Below are 23,794 nucleotides of genomic sequence, written 5' to 3'. Positions count from 1 at the left end.
ACCCAGCAATAAGGCATTTTACCACAGACTCTGTCTTCTAAGAGATTCAGGCTAAGACAGTGGTATAAATTCACGTTTGGTCACAAATAGGAGTTTATATTTGAATGAGATACCAGGGTTAACAATCACTCATTGCATGTGGTCTGCTGGAACCCGCACTATCATGACGTAATTGCAAGGTGCACAGCTCTTCAATGCCACACATTTTTGTCTTCAGTTGTAATACTCTATTGACCCTACACATGATAGCAAAGCAGTTCATCCATGACTTAAATGCATGCAGTAAATGAACATAAAACATCGTATTCTCCTCCCAGTGTGGTTGGTCGGCACAGCAGCTCAGGATGAAGTACATCCTGCTCCATCATAGAATTTTGTGTATCTAAATCATAACATAAGTTATTATCCACATTGATCAAGTCGCCTCAGAATAATATAAATCCCAGAGAGGCAATTATCACAGCTTGGTAAAGCAACAACTATTTAAGTACATCCTTCCCCAGAGATTTTAAAACCAACACACTTGGCTGAAAATCTCTATTATATAGCATTTGAAGCTATTACATATGCAAGGAAACATCAAAAAGTTTGTGGAAAATGAAATCAAGACAATTTTATTTTTTATGCAAAAACTTTGAAATCCATGAATAGTGTTTTTCATAAATGCACGTACCTGAACTTTTTGAAGAGCTTCATTTGAATGGATTTCCAAAAAAATTTTTTAAAGATTTATCTATTTATTTGAAAGGCAGAATTATAGAGAAGGAGAAGAGGGAGGGAAGGAGGGAGGGAGGGAGAGAGAGAGAGATTGATCTTCCATCTGCTGGTTCACTGCCCAAATGACCACAATGGCCAGGGCTGGGCCAGGCTGAAGGTGGGAGCCAGGAGGTTCATCAGGTCTCCCATGTGGATGTAGGGGCCCAAACATTTGGGCCATCTTCCACTGCCTTTTCCAGGCCATCAGCTGGTAGCTGGATTCAAAGAGGAGACATCAAGGCTTGAACTGGGCTGGCGCCGCGGCTCACTAGGCTAATCCTCTGCCTTGCAGTGCTGGCATACTGGGTTCTAGTCCCGGTTGGGGCACCGGATTCTGTCCCGGTTGCCCCTCTTCCAGGCCAGCTCTCTGCTATGGCCCGGGAGTGCAGTGGAGGATGGCCCAAGTGCTTGGGCCCTGCACCCACACGGGAGGCCAGGGAAAGCACCTGGCTCCTGGCTTCGGATCATTCCAGTGCGCTGGCCGTGGTGGCCATTGGAGGGTGAACCAACAGCAAAAGGAAGACCTTTCTGTCTCTCTCTCTCTCACTGTCCACTCTGCCTGTCAAAAAATAAAAAAATAAAAAAATAAAAAAGAGAGACTTGAACCAACACCTATATGGGATCTGGCTTAACCTGGCTGTGCTACAACACTGGCCCTGAATTTCAAAATTTTTGACACTTAAATAAGCTTATCTTTAAATTTCATTTTTCCACAAGATTTTTGAAGCACCCTTGTGCAAGTTAACAGAAGAGAGAAAATAGCATGATTGCCTTGCATGTGCATATATATGTAATATAAATGTATGTATGTAAGGAGGCTTCAGAAAAGTCAGTTTCCAATGACTTTTCATTTAGCTTCATTAGCAGGGAGCTGGATCAGAAGAGAAGCAGCCAGGATATAAACTGGTGCCCATATGGGATGCTGGTGCCACAGGCAAAGGCTTAGCCCACTGTGCTATAGCGCTGGCCCCAAACTTAGGGTTTTTTTAGCCTTGTCTATTTCTGTGCTTGGTAAGAAAATGGTTATTTCCATTATCAGCTCATATTTCATAATTTGTAAACTTTCAATATTTTCCTTCAACATTTTCATTAAAAGATAGAAATAGTACTTTTTATATGGAAAAGTCTGAAAAGTTAAGAATGTTTTTGTCTATGATTCTATGCACCTCTGCAGACAAGTTATACAGAGATTTTTTAAAAAACTTTTATTTAGTAAATATAATTTTCCAAAGTACAGTTTATGGATTACAATGGCTCCCCCCCCATAACTTCCCTCCCACCCGCAACCCTCCCCTCTCCTACTCCCTCTCCCATTCCATTCACATCAAGATTCATTTTCAATTATCTTTATATACAGAAGATCAATTTAGTATATATTAAGTAAAGATTTCATCTGTTTGCACCCACACAGAAACACAAAGTGTAAAAATACTGTTTCAGTACTAGTTACAGCATTAATTCACATTGGACAACACATTAAGGACGGAGATCCCACATGAGGAGTAAGTACACAGTGACTCCTGTTGTTGACTTAACAATTTGACACTCTTGTTTATGGTGTCAGAAATCTCCCTAATCTAGTCATGAGTTTCCAAGGATATGGAAGCCTCTTTAGTTTGCTGACTTTGATCTTATTTAGACAAGGTTGTAGTCAAAGTGGAAGTTCTTTCCTCCCTTCAGAGAAAGATACCTCCTTCTCTGATGGCATGTTCTTTCTACTGGGATCTCACTCTCAGAGGTCTTTCATTTAGGTTTTTTTTTTTTTTTTTTTTGCCAGAGTGTCTTGGCTTTCCATGCCTAAAATACTCTCATGGGCTCTTCAGCCATATCTGAATGCCTTAAGGGCTGATTTTGAGGCCAGAGGAAATCTGCCATTCTATGAGTATGCTGTGTATCCCACTTCCCATGTTGGATCGTTCTCTCCTTTTTTGATTCTATCAGTTAGTATTCGCAGACACTAGTCTTGTTTGTGTGATCCCTTTGACTCTTAGGCCTATCAGTGTGATCAATTGTGAACTGAAGTTGATCACTTGGACTAGTGAGATGGCATTGGTATATGCCACCTTGATGGCATTGTATTGGAATCCCCTGGCACGTTTCTAACTCCACCATTTGGGGCAAGTCCGATTGAGCATGTCCCAAATTGTACATCTCCTCCCTCTCTTATTCCCACTCTTATATTTAACAGGGATCACTTTTCAGTTAAAATTTAAACACCTAAGAATAAATGTGTGTTAATTACAGAGTTCAACCAATAGTACTAGAACAAAAATTTACTAAAAGGGATAAAGTATTACATTGTACATCAATAGTCAGGACAAGAGCTGATCAAGTCACTGTTTCTCATAGTGTCCATTTCACTTCAACAGGTTTCCCCTTTGGTGCTCAGTTAGTTGTCACCGATCAGGGAGAATATATGATATTTGTCCCTTTGGGACTGGCTTAATTCATTCAGCATGATGTTTTCCAGATTCCTCCATTTTGTTGCAAATGACCGGGTTTCATTGTTTTTGACTGCTGTATAGTATTCCATAGAGTACATGTCCCATAATTTCTTTATCCAGTCTACCGTTGATGGGCATTTGGGTTGGTTCCAGGTCTTAGCTATTGTGAATTGAGCTGCAATAAACATTAATGTGCAGACAGCTTTTTTGTTTGCCAATTTCATTTCCTTTGGGTAAATTCCAAGGAGTGGGATGGCTGGGTCGAATGGTAGGGTTATCTTCAGGTTTCTGAGGAATCTCCAGACTGACTTCCATAGTGGCTTAACAAGTTTGCATTCCCACCAACAGTGGGTTCGTGTCCCTTTTCCCCCACATCCTCGCCAGCATCTATTGTTGGTAGATTTTTGTATGTGAGCCATTCTAACTGGGGTGAGGTGAAACCTCATTGTGGTTTTGATTTGCATTTCCCTGATTGCTGGTGATCTTGAACATTTTTTCATGTGCCTGTTGGCCATTTGGATTTCCTCTTTTGAAAAATGTCTATTGAGGTCCTTGGCCCATCTCTCAAGTGGGTTGTTTGTTTTGTTGTTGTGGAGTTTCTTGATCTCATTGTAGATTCTGGTTATTAATCCTTTATCTGTAACATAGTTTGCGAATATTTTTTCCCATTCTGTCGGTTGCCTCTTCACTTTCCTGACTGTATCTTTTGAAGTACAGAAACTTCTCAATTTGATGCAATCCCAAATGTTAATTTTGGCTTTGACTGCCTGTGCCTCATGGGTCTTTTCCAAGAAGTCTTAGCCAGTTCTGATATCTTGGCAGTGTTTCTCCAATGTTTTCTAATAATTTGATGGTGTCGGGTCATAGATTTAGGTCTTTAATCCATGTTGAGTGGATTTTTGTGTAAGGTATAAGGTAGGGGTCTTGCTTCATGATTCTGCACGTGGAAATCCAGTTTTCCTAGCACCATTTATTGAATAGACTGTCCTTGCTCCAGGAATTGGTTTTAGATCCTTGATCAAATATAAGTTGGCTGTAGATGTTTGGGTTGATTTCTGGTGTTTCTATTCTGGTCCATTGGTCTATCCATCTGTTTTTGTACCAGTACCATGCTGTTTTGATTACAACTGCCCTGTAGTATGTCCTGAAATCTGGTATTGTGATGCCTCCAGCTTTGTTTATGTTGTACAAGATTGCTTTAGCTATTTGAGGTCTCTTGCGTCTCCATATGAATTTCAGCATCATTTTTTCTAGATCTGAGAAGAATGTCTTTGGTATCTTGATTGGTATCGCATTGAATTTATAAATTGCTTTTGGGAGAATGAACATTTTGATGATGTTGATTCTTCGAATCCATGAGCATGGATGATTTTTCCATTTTTTGGTATCCTCTTCTATTTCTTTCTTTAAGATTTTGTAATTCTCATCGTAGAGATCTTTAACGTCCTTAGTTAAGTTTATTCCAAGGTATTTGATTGTTTTTGTAGCTATTGTGAATGGGATTGATCTTAGCAGTTCTTTCTTGGCTGTGGCATTACCAAGTTATACAGAGATTTGAGGAGTCTCTCTTGAAATGTTAATAGCAAACCAACATTTAAACCTCTCACTTCAGGTGTGGGATATAGCTCTGAAGATTTTAGCAGCTTTGGTTTCCCTAAATATGTACATGTTTAGGTGGTTCTTGTCTTAATAAAACCTTTAGTATTTTCCCAGGAAATGTAGGTAAAAAATATCTTTTAATAGTTTTGAAATTAGTACTAAGTCAATAATGACAAGCAGTACAATTATCAAATTTATTCAGTTTTTTTACTTATTATTTGCCTATACAGCCGACCACTTAGACTTCGAGATTTATCACACTTGGTGTTTTTAAAAACCCTAGAACACAGAGGTGATAGATCAACTACGTGAGTGTGTTTTCTAGGGAGTAACAAAGGCTTGTCAGGACTGAAGTGGGAAAAACATGCTTATTCCAGCAACAGAATGCACTTGTTTGGTGAAGGCTGTAGTCTCCTTTTTTTTTTTTTTTTCAAATGTATTTATTTGAGAGATCGGGTGGGGAGAGGAAGGAGGGGAGAGAGAAGAATGGGGTGAGGGGGGGGGAGAGAGAGAAAGGAAGAGAGGGAGGAGAGAAGAAGAGAGAGGAGAGGAGAGGAGAGAGGGAAGAGAGAAAGAGAGAGAAAGAGAGAGGAAGAGAGAGAGAGAGAGAGAGAGAGAGAGAGAAACACTCCCATTTGCTCTTTCATTCCCCAAACACCTGCAGCAGGGAGAACTGGGCCATGGCCAAAGCCAGGAGCCTGGAACACTATCCAGGTTGCCCTTGTGGGTGGCACTTGAGCCACCACAGCCACCTCCCAGAGTCTGCATTGGTGGGAAGCTGGAGTCAGGAGCCAGAGCCATTATTGAACCAGGGCTCAGAGATGTGGGACATGGGCCTCTTAACCACCAGGCTAAACATCCCTCACTCTTCTGTCAACTGTTAACAAAGTTTTACCTCCCATTGCCATCAAAATGTCTGCATACTACAATGCCTTTAATTTTTTTATTTTTGTCTTTTTTTTGGCTTTGTGTTTTGTGTCCATGTGCTGCTGTGCAGAATTCTGTCAAATCACCTCTCAAGAGATCCAAGGTGGAGAAGGTGACCAACTTGCAGATCCTGGTTTTGTTCACCATGCTGCTGGTCATGGCCTTGGTGAGCTTTGTGGGAGAAGTGCTGTGGAACAAGCAGTACAGGGCCACCATTTGGTACCTAAACAACGGTAAGTGTGAGGATGTGGTAAGAAACTGCCTTTTTTTTTGAGGTTGTTTTGCTTTTAAACCTTACATTAGAGTCTTGTTTCTGTGCTTTTATTTAAAAAGGAAAGCACTTATTCTACTTGGTGCATTTTTGGGAAAGAAATAGATCACTAATGAGTATTACAAATAGCATATTATTTTCCCAAGATTTTTTAAAGATTTGTTTTTAATTGACAAATAGAAATTGTATAGTATTTATAAAATACAATAGGAAGTTTTGATACACCTATATGTTGTGAAATGATTTTATCATTTTATCAATGAATATACCCATCATCTTAATTAACTGAGATTAATTAAATTAATTAATTTATCAATTAATATAGCCATTTTATCATTTTCTTGTGATAAAAACATAACATTTTACTTATTTTATTTATTTTTGTCAGATAAGTATTTTTTAATAATGGACAAAAACTATGTTGATACAACTTTGTTCCTCCACTTTTCAGTGTATTATTATTTTTTTTTAAAGATTTATTTATTTATCTGAAATGTAGAGTTACAGACAGAGAGAGAGAGTCTTCCATCTGCTGGTTCAAGTTCACTCCCCAAATAGCTGCAACAACTGGAACTGGGCCAGGACAGAGCCAAGAGCTTCTTCTGAGTCTCCCACGTGGGTGCAGGGGCCCAAGGACTTGGGCCATCTCCCACTGCTTTCCCAGGTGCACGAGCAGGGAGCTGGATCGCAAGTGGAGCAGCTGAGGCTTGAAGGCTACGGCACTTATCTGGGATGCTGGCGTTGTAGGCGGCAGCTTAACCCACCATGCCGCAGCATGGGTCCCTATTATTGTTATTTTTAACATTTTATTTCAGAGTAGTTTTAAATGTTTAAAACAAAAATTAAGAGGTCTTACTACAAATAGTTTCAATATACCCCTCATTCATTTATCATATTAACATCCCAAACTAATGTATTTGCCACAATTCATGAGCTATAGTCATTTTCTCCAATTTTTTAAAAATCTAAACTCCTTATGTTTTCCATCCCTCCCAGCCTCTAGTAATCAACAATATGTGTTCAGATTCAGCTTTTTTTTTAATGTTAGTTCCCACATATGAGGGAAAACATGCAGTGTTTGTCTTTCTGTGCCTGTCTTACTTAACTCAACCTGATATCCTCCAGTTCCATCCATTTTTCTGCAAATGACAGGAATTCATTCTTTTTTTTACAGCTCCATAGTATCCCAATGTGTATATATATATATATATTTCCTATATGTGTATATATTAATTTCCTAAGATTTAAAAAAAGTGTTATTAATTAATTAATTACTTAATATAGATGTATATACCCCATTTTCTTTATCCATTCCTCTGATGGTAAGACACCTTGGTTGATTCCGTATCTTGGCTGTTGTGAACAGTGCTGCTGTACACATGGTGAAGCAGGTATCTCTTTGACACCATGAGTTAATGTCTTTTGGGTACATTCCCAATAGTGGGATTGCTGGATCATAGGGCAGTTGCATTTGTAGTTTAAAAGAAATTTCTATACTGCACTAATTTACAGTGGCTGCACTACTTTACATTCCCCCCAGCAGCTTTGCCCACAGCCTTGCCAGTTTTGTTGCTCTCTCTCATTTGGATACTAGTCATTGTGACAGATTGAGGTGATGTCTGATTGTGGTTTTGATTTGCATTTCCATGATGGCAAGTGATATTGAGCATTTTTTCTTACGTTTGTTTGCGATTTGTGTTTCTTCTTCTTTTTTTTTTTGTTTAAGAATTATTGTATTTATTTGAAAGGTAGAATCACAGAGGGAGGTAAAGCCAGAGAGAGAGAGGTCTTCCATTCCACTGGTTCACTCCCCAAATGACCGTAACGGCCAGAGCTGAGCTGATCTGAAGCCAGGAGCCAGGAGCTTCTTCCAGGTCTCCCACATGGGTACAGGGGCTCAAGGACTTGGGCCATCTTCTACTGCTTTCCCAGGCCACGGCAGAGAGCTGGATCAGAAGAGGAGCAGCCAGGACTTGAATCGGCGCCCATATAGGATGCTGGTGCTGCAGGCTGGGGCTTTAACTCACTGCACCACAGTGCTGGCCCCCATATTTCTTCTTCTGAGAATTATGAAGTCCTTTGCCAATTTAACTGGATTTTTGTTGTTATTGTTGTTGCTGAGTTTTTGCTATATTCTGGATGTTAATCCTTTGTCGCATAAGTAACTTGCAAATATTTTCTTCCATTTTGTCAGGTGTCTCTTCACTCTACTGCTTTTTTCCTTTGTTGTACAGAAACTTCAGAGTTTGATATAATCCCATCTGTCTAGTTTTGTTTTTTGTTGCCTGTATTTTAGGGGTCTCATCCTAAGAGTCATCACCTACACTAATGTCTAAATGTTTTCCTCTAGCAATTTCATAGGTTGTGGTCTTCAGATGTCTGATCCATATTGAATTGAGTTTTGCATATGGTGAGAGGTGGGGAGCTAATTTCATCCTCCCATATATGCATATCCAGTTTTGCCAGCAACATTTGTTGAAAAGACTATCCTTTCTCTGCTATATGTTCTTGGTACCTTCATCAAAAGTCAGTTGACTGTTTTTGAGTAGATTAATTTCTTGATTCTCTATTCTGATCCATTGATCTATATGCTAAATTTTAAATCAATACCATGCTGTTTTAATTAATTACAATAGTTTTGTAGTATAATTTGAAATCAGCTATTGTGATATATTCGGGTTGTTTTCTTTCTCTTAGGATTGCTATGGCTATTTTCGGTCTTTTGTGATTTCATATCTAGTTCAGGATTGTTTTTTTCTAATTCTGTGAAGAATGTCATTGGTATTATAAGGATTGCATTGTATCTGTAGATCACTTTAGGTAATATAGACATTTTAATTAATTCTTCCAATCCAAGAGCAAGAAATATCTTTCTGTTTCTTGGGTCGTTGATAATTTCTTTTATCAATGTTTTATACTTTTCATTTTAGGGAACTTTCATTTCTTTGGTTAACTTTATTCCCAAATATTTGATTTTTTGGTATCTATTTTAATGGGATTTCTTTCCTGATTTCTCTTTCAGTGATATTATTGTTGGTATATAAAAATGCTACTTTTATTGTATTGTATTTATTTTGAAAGTCAGAGTTACACAGAGAGAGGAAGACTTAGATAAAGAGGGATCTTCTGGCCAGTGCTGCGGCTCACTAGGCTAATCCTCCACCTGCGGCACCAGCACTCTGGGTTCTAGTCTCGGTTGGGGTGCCGGATTCTGTCCCGGTTGCTTCTCTTCCACTCCAGCTCTCTGCTGTGGCCCGGAAAGGCAGTGGAGGATGGCCCAAGTGCTTGGGCCCTGCACCCGTATGGGAGGCCAGGAGGAGGCACCTGGCTCCTGGCTTCAGATCGCCGCAGCACGCTGGCTGTAGTGGCCATCTGGGGGGTGAACCAATGGAAGGAAGACCTTTCTCTCTGTCTCTCTCTCTCTCACTGTCTAACTCTGTCAAAAAAAGAGGGATCTTCCATCTGCTGGTTCACCCTTCAGATGGCTACAATGGTCAACACTGGGCTAGGTTGAAGCCAGGAGCCAGGAGCTCCATCCTGGTCTCCCATGTGGGTGGGAGGGGCCCAAACACTTGGGTCATCTTCTGATGCTTTTTCCAGGCCATTAGTGGGGAGCTGAATGAGAAGTGGAGCAGCTGGGACATGAACCGGTGCTCATGTGGGAAGCCAGCAGCATTGCAGGCAGTGGATTAATCCACTATGCCACAATGTTGGTCAGGAGGAGTATTGATTTTTGAACCATGCTTGCATCTCTGGGATGAATCCTGCTTGATCATGAGGTGTGATCTTTTTGATGTGGTGTTGGATTTGGTTTGCTAATATTTTGTTGAGAATTTTTGTGTCTCTGTTCATCAAGGATATTGCACTGTAGCTTGCGTGTGTGTGTGTGTGTTGGTGTGTTCTGTGTCTTGGTTAGGATTTGGTATCAGAGTGATGCTGGCCTTGTAAAAAGAGTTAGGCAGAGTTCCACCCCTTTTAATATTTTGAAATAGTTTGAAAAGTATTGGCGTTAACTCCCCTTTAAATGTTTTGTGGAATTCAGTAGTAAAGCCATCAGATCCTGGACTTTTCCTTGATGGCGGACTTAATTACTGCTTCAAATCTTGTTGCTAGTTATGGGTCTGTTTAGATTTTTCTCTCTCTTCTTGATTTGATCTTGGTAGGAAATTATCCATTTCTTTAAGGTTTTCCAATTTGTTAGCATATTGTTGTTCATAGCAGTTTGTTTGTTATCTTTGAATTTCTGAGGAATCAGTAGTAGTGTCTCCTTTATCATCTCTAATTGTATTTATTTGAGCTTTTCCTCTTCCTTTTCAGTCTGGCTAAAGGTTTGTCTATTTTGTTTATATTCTCCAAAAGGCAGCTTTTCATTTTGTTGACCTTTTGTATTTTTTTAAGTTTCAATTTCATTTGTTTTTGTGCTTATTCTTATTATTTCTCACCTCTTGGTAATTCCAGGATTGATTAGTTCTTGTTTGTCTAAGTCTTTGAAGTGAATCATGACATTATTTATTTGAGATCTTTCTATTTTCCTGATGTAAGCACTTATCACCATAAACTTTTCTCTTAATATTGTTTTTGCTGTGGCCCACAGGTTTTGATATATTGTGTGTTTGTTTTCATAAACATTTTTAAAAGATTTATTTAATTTATTTATTTAAAAGGCAGTATTACACAGAGAGAGGCACACGCACACACACACAGAGCAGAGAGAGACAGAGACAGAAAGAGAGAGAGAGAAAGAGAGATTGATTAATTGTATTTGCTGGTTCATTCTCCAAATGGCTGCAACCACTGGCTGTTTCATATCTCTAGGCCTGTGGTCCAGCACCCCTCTTGCCTCAAATACACCTCAAATCTCGCTTTGCATAGACAGGCACCTGCCACTCCTTAAGTAGGCCAAGATGAGGCATTACTTTCCAGGGTGGCATTTCTTCATTTCCTGATTTCCTCTGTCTTACTTACTACCTCCCTCTCCTTTTTTTTTTTTTATTTAGGAGGCTTCTTTCATTTTTGTAATATCCTTAATATAGATCATTCCATTTCCATTTTTATTTACTGTTTATTTATATCCCCTCCCCACCAGATTTTGGATTTTAAAATATTATTTATTTTTATATTGGGAGAGAGGTTATGTGTGTGTGTGACAGAGAGAGAGAGAGAGAGAGAGAGCGTGAGTGAGCCAATTTGCTTGTTTTTCCCCTAAATACTTACAGTGGCTCCAGGGCTGAAGCTAGGAACCTGGAATTCTGTCCAGGTCTCCCGTGTGGGCAGCGGGACCCCAGCTGCTTGAGCCATCACCACTGCCTCCCAATATCTGCATTAGCAGGATGCTGGAGTCAGGAGCCAGAGTTGGGCCTCCAGTGTAAGTCAAAACCATGTACTCCAGTGTAGGACTTGGGCATCCTGTCTTAACTGCTATATCCAACACCTGCCCCTAGATTGTAAATTTTTGAGGACTAAAATAATTATACTCTTAACTCCAAGAACAGTGTCTTTGCATAGTAGGAACTTGGTAATTAGTTGGCTAACTGACTATAATAAATAATTTAAGAATTGAGCCAGAACTCTATGGATTAGAAAGCCTCTTGTTTACTGAAAGGAAAAATGAGATTCTATATGTATACCAAAAACATAGAAAAAGTTAGTAGCTTCTTTGGAATAAAAACTCAGAATTGGCTCTAGATATCTTACCAAGATAATCTAGTCCAAATAAAGATAAGAACATTGGGTGATTAGAGTAGTAACTACATTTTCAGTAATTAATATATTTGACAAAGAGTAAAGATTTCATCTCAATTTCTCTGTCTATAAAATTGTCATAGCAACAATAGGTCTGATCTGATTTCATCATGATTTAAAAAAAAATCATCTATTATTTTTCACTTTATGTTTCTGTGTGGGAACAAACTGTTGAAATCCTTACTTAAGGTATACTAAGCTGATCTTCTGTATATTAAGATAATCGAAAATGAATCTTGATGTGAATGGAAGGGGAGAGGGAGTGGGAAAGGGGAGGGTTGTGGGTGGGAGGGACGGTATGGGGGGGAAAGCCATTGTAACCCATGAGTCGTACTTTGGAAATTTATATTCATTAAATAAAAGATAAAAAAAAAAAAGTCAAGTAAAAAAAAAAATTGTCATAGCAAGACATGTCTCTAGTTTTCTTGAAAGAATGACTTATAAACACAAAATAAAAGAATGAGAGTATAATCATGGTAAATAAGGGAAAGTTAGAAAATTTCAAGGTGATAGAGCTTGAATAGATGGGATAGTGGGCCAGTGCCGCGGCTCACTAGGCTAATCCTCAGCCTGCGGTGCCAGTACTCTGGATTCTAGTCCCGGTCGGGGCACCGGTTCTGTCCCGGTTGCTCTTCTTCCAGTCCAGCTCTCTGCTGTGGCCCGAGAAGGCAGTGGAGGATGGCCCAAGTGCTTGGGCACCTGCACCTGCATGGGAGACCAGGAAAATGCACCTGGCTCTTGGCTTCGGATCAGCACAGGGCGCTGGCTGTAGCGGCCTTATAGGGAGTGAATCAATGGAAGGAAGACCTTTCTCTCTCTCTCGCTGTCTAATCTAACTCTGCCTGTCCAAAAAAAAAAAAAAAAAAAAAGGTGGGATGGGGGATGGTGAATTGAACTTGACTTTTTAGGTTGATGGAATTTAGAAATCTAGATTTACTTCCTATTGTTCTAAATTCCTGGTAAGTTTTCTCTAAGAAAATAAATGAATATAAATTGAATATAAAATTTTATTTAGTAGAGCACACCCTCTTTACCAAATAACTTGTGTTTAGCTCTTTTCATTTGCAACCCCTTCCCTGTAACAGAGTTATGAAAACTTAATATACATGACTGAAACACAGGTAGGCCTGGCACTGGGATTTTATTTATTTAAAAGAATTACAGAAAGAGGTAGAGCCAGAGAAAGAGAGGTCTTCCATTCCACTGGTTCACTCTCCAGATGACCACAACAGCCAGAGCTGAGCCAACCTGAAGCCAGGAGCCAGGAGCTTCTTCTGGGTCTCTTACACGGGTGCAGGGGCCCACGGACTGGGCCATCTTCTACTGCTTTCCCAAGCAATAGCAGAGAGCTGGATTGGAAACAGAGCGGCCAGGACTGTAACCCGTGCCCATATGGGATGCTGGTGCTACAGGCCGGGGCTTTAACCTGCTGCACCATGGCGCCAGCCCCTTCAGTGTGATTTTTCTTATGAGTGTAGCAAGACTTAGTACTGTGATCCCTCACCTGTCTTCCGCAGCTCTTTTGAAGTGATTTGTATAGTTGTATAGGCAAAGGTGTGTGTAGCCATTCCGCTGGGAGGTGGTTGCAGGGGGGTGGTCGCCGGAGCCTCTTACTTAGCCAGCACCTTGGTTTTACGTCCCAAACCTATCTCTTCATTCCATTTTCCACAAACCTTTTGGAGTACCGCATAGATACTGTGATTTCCCCAGAGGCCACCCCACACTCTTTGACTTCACACCAACTTTATTTCCAGTGAGAAGCCTGCTTCATTCCCTTCCCCTCATCTCCTGCAGTTAGCAAACTCCTTCTTCAAGTGTTGCTCATTTCCTTTTTGAAAATCCTGCCCTAGGCCTCCGTGCTATGCTGCTGTTGCCGTACTCAGCGTTCAGTGCCTTCATGGAATGCACCATGGCGTAGTTGCTGCGTCAGCTTCTGTGTGACACTGCACCCTGTGTCCCTTTGGGCAGGGTCTGTGTCTTACTCAATTGTGAATCTCATTGCTTCCCAGACTGCCAATTACATGGCTTGTATTTAACTGATACTTTTTTTTTTTTTTGACAGGCAGAGTGGACAGTGAGAGAGAGACAGAGAGAAAGGTCTTCCTTTTGCCGTTGGTTCACCCTCCAATGGCCGCTGCGGCCAGTGCACTGCGGCCGGCGCACTGCGCTGATCCAAAGGCAGGAGCCAGGTGCTTTTCCTGGTCTCCCATGGGGTGCAGGGCCCAAGCACTTGGGCCATCCTCCACTGCACTCCCGGGCCACAGCAGAGAGCTAGCCTGGAAGAGGGGCAACCGGGACAGAATCCGGCGCCCTGACCGGGACTAGAACCCGGTGTGCTGGCGCCGCAAGGCGGAGGATTAGCCTAGTGAGCCGCGGCACTGGCCCTAACTGATACATTTTTAAAGTATTTATATTTATGTCCACTTTTAAAAATGTTTCATGGAGAAAATTCTACAACCTTAAAAAAGTATTTATTTCTGTTTTATTTGAAAGACAGAGACAGATACAGACAAACAGACAGATAGGGAGATATCACCTATCCACTGTTTCACTTCCCAAATGCCTGCAACAGCCAGAGATTGACCAGGGTAAAGCTAGGAACCGCGAACCTAACCTGCTTCTCCCACATAGATGGCAGGGATCCAAGTACCTGAGATATCCTGCTAGTTCCCAGGATACACATTAGCAGGATGCTGGAATCAGTAGCAGGGTTAGGACTCGAACACAGACATTCCAGTATGGGATGCGGGAATCCCAAGATGGTGTCAAGATGATACTGAAGCTGTGACATGGTTCTTCTGATTTTCTTCCAGATGTCAGCTACCACAGCTTTGCTTTTGACATTTTGGTGTTCATCATCCTGTACCACAATCTCATTCCCATCAGTCTGCTGGTAACTCTGGAAATCGTGAAATTTATTCAGGCCCAGTTTATAAACTGGGTGAGTATTAAAATCAGAAATCAAAAATTTCTCTCTTGATCCATGACTTTTGTTTTCTTTTCTCTTTTAAAACAAATTTCTGTTGCTTTTTAATTTAGTTTTTTTCATTTTAAAAGGGAGAGAGAGAGCGAGAGCGAGAGAGAGAGAGAGAGGAATCTCCTGTCTGTTGGTTCACTCCCCAAATGCCAGCACCAGCTGGAGCTGGACCAGACTGAAACAAGGAGTCAGGAACTCAACCTGAGTCTCCCATGTGGGTGGCAGGAACCCAACTACTTGGGCCATCACCTGTTACCTCTCAGGATCTGCATTAATAGAAAACTGGACTCAGGAGCACAGCAGGGACCCAGGCCTTCCAGTACAGGATGCAGGTGTCCCAAGCAGAGTCTCAGCTGCTGCACAGAGCCTGCCCCTTGTCTTGTTGTGAAGAATCAGTATAGGCAGTTGAGTCCTTGTGATGGTGCTAGTACAGCCAGGGGTGACATATTCTTTTACTAGGAAACTCAAGCATCTGTGCCAACATGGCTCAGCAGTACCTGGGTCTCTGTGTTAACCTGGAGGACACCATTTTTCATATACTTTTTCCTAGTTGATAAGAAATATTTAAGAGAGAGTTGCTTAATAGCAAGTGTAGAGAGATACTTAATCCATTAAAATTCAAGATACTCAGTGGATGAGGTTAGGAGTGGATTTACAGATCTTGGTCAGAATGACAGAAACACAGTCATTACAGAATCACTTCAAATAAGGAAGAGGTTTCTTAGGTGACAGTCATGTACTGTCTGTCATCACTTGGTAAATTGGGACTGTACTAATTTTCCAGTTTGAATTGAGGGTTTCAATATTCAGTTGCCTTTTTAAATACTTTTCTTTGAAATAAAAGTATTGCTAAGTGTCATAATATTAACAATGTCCTCTCCTTATTTCAATGGATTGCATTCATTTGAAGGGGAATATACTTTAACAGCGACAAAGTGAGACAAAATGCTTTGAAATGTGTTCTTGGTTTTCACAAGGGTGCTGTAAGATTTGTGCTGTTGCTCCCATTTCATAGATGTAGTCACTGAGGCACAGAGATGTTGACTGCTGAAGATCCACAGCTTCCCTGAGGCAGAGCCAGGGATTGGAAAATCAAGTTTTCTAATTCCAGATCACCAACACATCAAAATTTCTTTCTTTGTTTTTTTCTAAGATTTACTTATTTTATTTGAAAGGCAGAGTTGCAGAGAGGGAGGGAGGGAGAGAGAGAGAGAGAGAGAGAGAGAGATCTTCCATCCACTGATTCACTCCCCAAATGGCTGCAATAGCCAGGGTTGCGTCAAGCCAAAGCCAGGAGCCAGGAGCTTCATCCAGGTCTCCAACATGGGTGGCAGGGGCCCAAGCACTTGAGCCATCCCCTGCTGCTTTCCCAGGCATATCAGCAAGCAGCTGGATCAGAAAGTGGAGCAGCCAGGACTTAAACCAGTGCCCCGTGTGGTATGGTGATGCCATGGATGGTAGTTTAACCTGCTGCGCCACAATGCTGGCCCCTCAAAATTTCTTTCCACATGGCCCTACTTTCTCCTGAATTGAGTCTCTTAACATATGGGAGAAACTAACATATATTGGTTTAATCCAAGTAGTCTGCATTCTCCTTTGCAAGTTCTTTCTGAATTTCAGTCATAGAGAAAGATTAGTATTTTCTTTCTGAAGAAATTTTGAGCCTCATTTTGAGTCTGATTTGGGCCATATTTTTCATTTGTTTTTCAGGATGAAGATATGCATTATAAAGTAAATGATGTCTATGCCATGGCCAGAACATCCAATCTTAATGAAGAGCTTGGGCAGGTGAGCGCCTCTTTGGAAATGGGACAATGTCATAGGAGCTTAAAAGAAGTCTCCAGGGAGAGCTTGTGCTAGTTAACCTGCTGGAGTCTGCCATGGGAGGGAGTTTAAATTGACACAAATAGGAATCTGGTGGGAATTTAAAAGTATCCTTTGTTCAAAACATTGTAATACACATCAGGGGTAATACAGCTGCAACATGGGTATCTGGTGATACTGCATCATGGGTAATAATGCTGCATCATGGGTAATAATATAGCATTATGGATAATACACTATGCATCATGTTCAAGCAGAGCAGACCTACTATTGGCTACTGTGTGCTTTTGAAAGAGTGAAAGAGCTGGAGGGGAAGGTAGAAGAACTTGCTTTTGACTCTTAGGCTTCCAGTTACCAGGCAAAGACAGGAACTTGCTGTGGGAGCCCTGAATTTCTTCTGCCTCAGCAGGTCACCCATGGAAATCATCCCGAGGCTGACAGGAAATTTTAGAGACTGCCACAAAGTCTAACACCTGCCAAACCCCTGTGTTTGCTTGCAGCTGCCAGAAGAGCAACAATAAAGCTTTACTTTTTAAAGTGGAATTTCTTCCAAAGACAGATCCTGACATGGATTCCTGCTGATGAAAGATGTGCAGAAATGTGGCTCCCTTCCCCCACCCCCGCCACGCCTCTAGGGCCTGGCATCCCATAGAAGGGGTTGAGAATTGTTTGTGCATTTGATTGGTTCTCTTTTTTTCTGCTTGTTTTCCCTTAGGGTGCTTTTCTTTGATTATGACCCCATGATCCTTGGACTTTATTGGTAGGAGTTCTTTGAGGCCTGTTTGAAGACACTTGAGAATTGTGGCTTTGGTATCAGCAGGAGGTCCTTTGGATACGGAGAAAGGACTGTATTTAAGATCCTAATTTGGGTTAGACCTTTGATGCAACATTTAAAACATAGCTTGGATTGCCCACATCCCATTAACAGAGGTGCCTGGGTACAAGTTCCAGCTCCACTTCGGATCCAGTTTCCTGCTAATGCATACTCTGAGGGGCAGCAGGTGATGGCTCTAGTGCTTGGGTCCCTGTGGGAGACCTGACTGACTTCATGATTCCTGGCTTTAGCTTGTCTCTTCTCAGGCTGTTGCAGGCATTTGGGGGAATGAATCAGTGGATGGCAGATCTCTCTCCACATTTCAGATAAAAATAAACATTTTAAATCCTAAGTTTTTCTTTTTTATACTATATTGTTCTTGTTTCTGTGAGAAGGGTGGTTAGTTCATTCACTGTTAGTTCATCATACTACATAAAATGGAAGATCTCTTTTGCTTTTTCATAATACATTTTTTTCACTTCAGTATCAACTTCTGGGTATTTTTTCCCAGGAGATTACCCATTTCGGCCAATTTAAAATGTTTTAGAGTTGCAAACAATATTTTAAAAATCGCTTTTGTGTCTGTGGTTGGATTTCCTTTCTTATTTATCATCTTACATATTTATCTTATTTATCTTCCCTAACGATGGGTGTATAATTTATATTACTGATCTTTTCAGAAAATCAAATTTTGGATTTATTAATTTTCCTACCAATTTGTTTTTCATTTCATTCATTTTGTTTTTCCCCCATTTTTAACAACTTTTTATTTCAGGATAGTTTTATAATCACAAACCAAAAGTTGTGGGCTTGTACAAAGAGTTCCATATACCCCACACCTAATGAACCTTATTATTAACATATTAGTAGATTTGTCACAATCTATAAACCACAACCAACTTCCACTATTTTTAAAATCCAAAATCTCCCTATCCCTCCACCCCTGCTAGCCTCTAGTAATCAACACTTTGTGTTCATATTGAGGTGTTTTTCCTTGTTTTGTTTTTAGTTCACACGTGAGGAAGAATATGCTGTATGTATCATTCTGTGACAGTTTATTTCACTTAACATGATGTTGTCTAGTTCATCCATTTTGCTGCAAATGAAAGGATTTTATTCTTTTTTGTGGTTGAGTTCCATTGTATGTGTATGTATGTTCTGTTGTATGTATGTATGTATGTTCTATTGTATGTATGTATATGTGTGGGTGTGTAAGTGTTTGTGTGATATTTATCCATTCATCTGATGACAGACACCTTAGTTGATTCCATATCATGGCTATTGTGAACAGTGCTGCTATATGCATGGTGAAGCAGATATCTCCTTGATACAATGAATTCATGTCTTTTGAGTATATACCCAGTAGTGGGATTGCTGGGCTATATAGCAGTTCCATTTCTAGTTTTTTAAAAAAATAGTGGCTGCACTAATTTATATTCCCATCAGCAGTGTGTAAGAGATCACTTTTTTCCACCTCCTCTACCATTTGTTTCTTTTTTTTTTTTTAAAGATTTTAATTATTTATTTCAAAGTCAGAATTACACACACACACACACACAGAGAGAGAGAGAGAGAGAGAGAGGTCTTCCATCTGCTGGTTCACTCCCCAAATGGCTGCAATGGCTGGAACTGCGCTGATGCAAAGCCAGAAGCCAGGAGCTTCTTCTGGGTCTTCCACGTGGTGCAGGGGCCCAAGTACTTGGGCCATCCTCCACTGCTTTCCCAGGCCATAGTGGAGAGCTGGATCAGAAATGGAGCATCCAGGACTCGAACTGGTGCCCATATGAGATGCCTGGCACTGCAGGTGGTGGCTTTGCCCTCTGAGCCACAGCACTGGTCCTCATCCTCCACCATTTGTTACTCTCCATCTTTTGGATAATGGCCATTCTAACAAGGGTGAGGTTTTGATATCATTTTTGTGGTTTTTCATTTCCCTGATGGCTAGTGACATTGTGCATTTTTTCATATATTTGTTGGCCATTTGTATTTCTTTTTTAAAAAATATTTTGTTTATTTGAGAGGTAAAGTTACAGACAGTGAGAGGGAGAGACAGAGAGAAAGGTCTTCCATCCGCTGGTTCACTCCTCAAATGGCCACAGCGGCCAGAGCTGGGCAATCTGAAGCCAGGAGCCAGGAGCCTCCTCCAGGTCTTTTTTTTTTTTTTTTTTTTTTTTTTTACAGGCAGAGTGGACAGTGAGAGAGAGAGACAGAGAGAAAGGTCTTCCTTTGCTGTTGGTTCACCCTCCAATGGCCGCCGCGCTGATCCAATGGCAGGAGCCAGGAGCCAGGTGCTTTTCCTGGTCTCCCATGGGGTGCAGGGCCCAAGCACCTGGGCCATCCTCCACTGCCCTCCCGGGCCACAGCAGAGAGCTGGCCTGGAAGAGGGGCAACCGGGACAGAATCCGGCACCCCGACCGGGACTAGAACCCGGTGTGCCGGCGCCGCTAGGCGGAGGATTAGCCTAGTGAGCCGCGGCGCCGGCTTTGTCTATTTCTTAACTAGATTGGTTTCCTTGTTATTATTGAATTTTTTGAGTTGCTGGTATATTTTGAACATTAATCTTTTGTCAGATAAGTAAATTGCATATATTTTCTCCCATTCTATTGGTCTTCCCTATATTGATTGTTTCTTTAGCTGTACAGAAATCTCTGAGTTTTATATAATCCCATTTGTCTTGTTTTGCTTTTGATGTCTATATGTTGGGGATCTTATTCCAAAAAAACATTGCCTATGCCCGTGTTTTGAAGCGTTTCCTCTATGTTTTCTTCTAGCAGTTTCACAGTTTCAGGACTTATATTTAGGACTTTTATCCATCTTGAGTTAATTTTTTTTTTTTTTTGACAGGCAGAGTGGATAGTGAGAGAGAGAGAGACAGAGAGAAAGGTCTTCCTTTGCCATTGGTTCACCCTCCAATGGCCGCCGCGCTGATCCGATGGCAAGAGCCAGGCACTTATCCTGGTCTCCCATGGGGTGCAGGGCCCAAGTACTCAGGCCATCCTCCACTGCACTCCCTGGCCACAGCAGAGAGCTGGCCTGGAAGAGGGGCAACCGGGACAGAATCCGGCACCCCGACCAGGACTAGAACCCGGTGTGCCGGCGCCGCTAGGTGGAGGATTAGCCTAGTGAGCCGCGGCACTGGCCCTTGAGTTAATTTTTGTATATGGTAAGAGGTAGTGATGTATTTTTATTCTTTTTGCCAGTTTTATCAGGAAGTAAGTATTTTACCCATTAAAGAAAAAAGAAACATGAAAATCCACATACATTTAAAATGTACCTGAGATCGGCCGGCGCTGCGGCTCACTAGGCTAATCCTCCGCCTAGCGGCACCGGCACACCGGGTTCTAGTCCTGGTCGGGGTGCCGGATTCTGTCCCGGTTGCCCCTCTTCCAGGCCAGCTCTCTGCTGTGGCCAGGGAGTGCAGTGGAGGATGGCCCAGGTGCTTGGGCCCTGCACCCCATGGGAGACCAGGAAAAGCACCTGGCTCCTGGCTCCTGCCATCGGATCAGCGCTGTGCGCTGGCCGCAGCGCACCAGCTGCGGCGGCCATTGGAGGGTGAACCAACGGCAAAGGAAGACCTTTCTCTCTGTCTCTCTCTCTCACTGTCCACTCTGCCTGTCAAAAAATAAAAAATAAAAAAAAATATGTACCTGAGATCAAAGACACCATGATGACTTTTCCCTTTGTCCACTTTTGCCAGTGACATTTGGTGAAAAGACTATCCTTTCTCCTTTCTCCAATGTATGTTCTTGGCAACTTTGTCAAAAATCTCTGGGCTGCATGAGAATGGATTCTTGCTGGGCTCTCTGTTCTGTCCATTGATCTATGTGCCAGTTTTTATGCCAGTACCATGTTGTTTTAATTCCTATAACTTTGTAGTATGATTTGAAATCAGCTATGCCTAGAGCTTTATTTTATTCCCCTTCTGAATTGCTTAGGCTACTCTGGATTTTTTGAGATTCCATATACATTTTAGAGTTTTTTTTTTTCCTGTAAAGAATGTCATTAATATGTTGATAGGGATTCATTGTCTATAAATTTCTTTAGGTAATATGGACTTCTTAACATTTTAGTTTTTTATTCTAATTAGTTCCTTCAACGGATTTCTTTTTTCCCCATTACTTTCTTAAACTAAATACATGTTTCTTTGCTTTTAGCTTTTTCTATTTAATACTTAATCAATTTCATACATTTTATATTTTTTTCTGTTTACAGCTTTGACTGAATTCTGTAAGCTTTGTTATAAAGAACTCTCCCTATTTTTAAAACATAATTTGTAATTCCAGTTTGATTTTCTCTTTGACTAAAAGTCTGTTTCTTAATTCTCAACCATTAAGGTTTTTGATGTTTTATAATCTAATCGTTAATTTCATTTGATTATAATGAACAAATATGACTTATAAAAATTTGTATTTTAAAAATTGTGTCCATGGTCTTTTTGTGGCCAATTAGACATTAAACCTGTGATTTTAAAGTAAATTGAAAATATGCTATTGCAAAATTAAAAGAAAAAAGGATAGAAGGAGAGAGGGAAGTACTATTATATTCTTAGGATTATATCTGTGAAATACATGAAATCTGTTCTCTTTATATTAATAAAACATTTTAAAATTTCCATTTTTATTTGAAAGGCAGAGCGACACACACACACACACACACACAAAGAGAGAAAGAGAGATCCATCTTCCATCCATTGGGTCAGACTGAAGCCAAGAACCCAAAATCCAATCACATAGGTAGCAGGGATCCAGGTACTTGAACTGTCACCTATTGTCTCATATGTATCAGCAGGAATCTGGGTTGGAAGTGGAGGAGCCAGAACTCAAGCTAGGCACTCTGATGTCGGATGGGGGTGTTGCCAGTGGATATTTAATTGCTATGCCACACTACCACCCCTGTAATTCATTTCTGTCAAAGACACTTAAAAATATATATATTTTCTATACTTATTAAATCAAATTTATTATATTTTCAGTTTTTCTCTGTTTTCCTTTGTTTATTGATATCTTAAAGCATTCATATCTGAAGTAAATTGAAATTCTGCAAGAAATGTTTTGAATATTCTAATATTTACTCTTATGAAGTTCTTTTATTTTGTGTATTTACTTATGTTTTATTTGGCTAGCACAGGTTCCTGATTGTCATATTTCTTTATAAATGTTTTTTCTTATCATTAATATCACTCTTTATTATGTTTTTTTTAAATTAAAAAAAAATTTTTTTTTGACAAGCAGAGTGGGCAGTGAGATAGAGAGAAAGGTTTCCTTTTGCCGTTGATTCACCCTCCAATGGCCGCTGTGGCCGGCGCATCGCGCTGATCTGAAGCCAGGAGCCAGGTGCTTTTCCTGGTCTCCCATGGGGTGCAGGGCCCAAGTACTTGGGCCATCCTCCACTGCACTCCCGGGCCACAGCAGAGAGCTGGCCTGGAAGAGGAGCAACCGGGACAGAATCCGGCGCCCCAACTGGGACTAGAAGCCAGTGTGTCAGCGCCGCAAGCGGAGGATTAGCCTAGTGAGCCGAGGCCCTGGCCTTTATTATGTTTTATACCCCAAACTTTTAATTTCTACTTTGATATTAATGTTGCTGATAGCTCTTTATTTTCATTTGTTTTTTTCCACCCCTGGTTTTCTTTTTAAAAATCACATTATTTAAATATGTTTGCCTGTGTGTGTGTATGTGCAGATATGTGTTAACATATCCATTTAACTCTTATTTTTGGTTACTTAACAAAATTGAGAGTTAATTAGTATCTGTCTTTTCACATAATGCAAAAATCTCAAATTGTTTAATTCCATATTGCTTTGCATTGCTTGTTGAATAGAAATGATGACCCCACCCAATGTCCTTTTGTATTTTGAAATGAGCTTTATTTTTGTGACCATAATGAAAATAGTTTTGAGACTAGTTTTCATTTTCATTTGACTATATAGTCAATCTTTTCTAGATACTTTAGTTGAAATTTCTTGTGGAAGGAAAAATGAACTTGGAATTTTGATTTTCTTAGGTTTGATGGCTTAAAATTTACTCTGTATATTACTACTTAATTTCACCCTCATTGTAAAAAAGAAAAAAAATGACCTCCAAAAGTATAAATATTATAGAATTCTTAGAGACTGAGTTTCTTGTTTGCTAAAAAATTCATGTATTTTTAATTTAAAAATATTTATTTTATTTACTTGAAAAAGTGACAAAGAGAGACAGAGAGAAAGAGATCTTCCAACTGCTGGTTTAGTCCCCAAATGGCCACAGTGACCAGGGCTGGGCCAGTGTGAAGCCATTAGCCAGCAACTCCATCTGGGTCTTCCACGTGGGTTACAGGGGCCCATGTGCCTAGGACATCAATCTATTGCTTTCCCAGGCACATTAGCAGGGAGCTGAATTGGAAGCAGAGCAGCATTCTGATATGGAATGCCAGGATCACAGGTGGTAGCTTCACTCACTCT

The 23,794-nt window shown here is 40.6% G+C and overlaps 1 protein-coding gene across 1 annotated transcript in view; it reads left to right on the top strand.

Annotated features, from left to right (window-relative positions):
* LOC100358094 (phospholipid-transporting ATPase IB) overlaps positions 1–23,794 on the top strand; it is a 148,627-nt gene that overhangs the window by 31,754 nt on the left and 93,079 nt on the right. Inside the window, exons 11-13 of the mRNA XM_070049180.2 lie at positions 5,797–5,959; positions 14,553–14,680; positions 16,427–16,504. Coding sequence (XP_069905281.1) covers positions 5,797–5,959; positions 14,553–14,680; positions 16,427–16,504 — 369 coding nt within the window. The remainder of the gene's footprint in view (positions 1–5,796; positions 5,960–14,552; positions 14,681–16,426; positions 16,505–23,794) is intronic.

Source organism: Oryctolagus cuniculus, chromosome 9 (genome assembly GCF_051225735.1).
Source record: "Oryctolagus cuniculus isolate XC-2025 breed Fujian yellow rabbit chromosome 9, ASM5122573v1, whole genome shotgun sequence".
Lineage (NCBI taxonomy): Eukaryota > Metazoa > Chordata > Mammalia > Lagomorpha > Leporidae > Oryctolagus > Oryctolagus cuniculus.
This window is presented reverse-complemented; position numbering and strand designations above follow the sequence as displayed.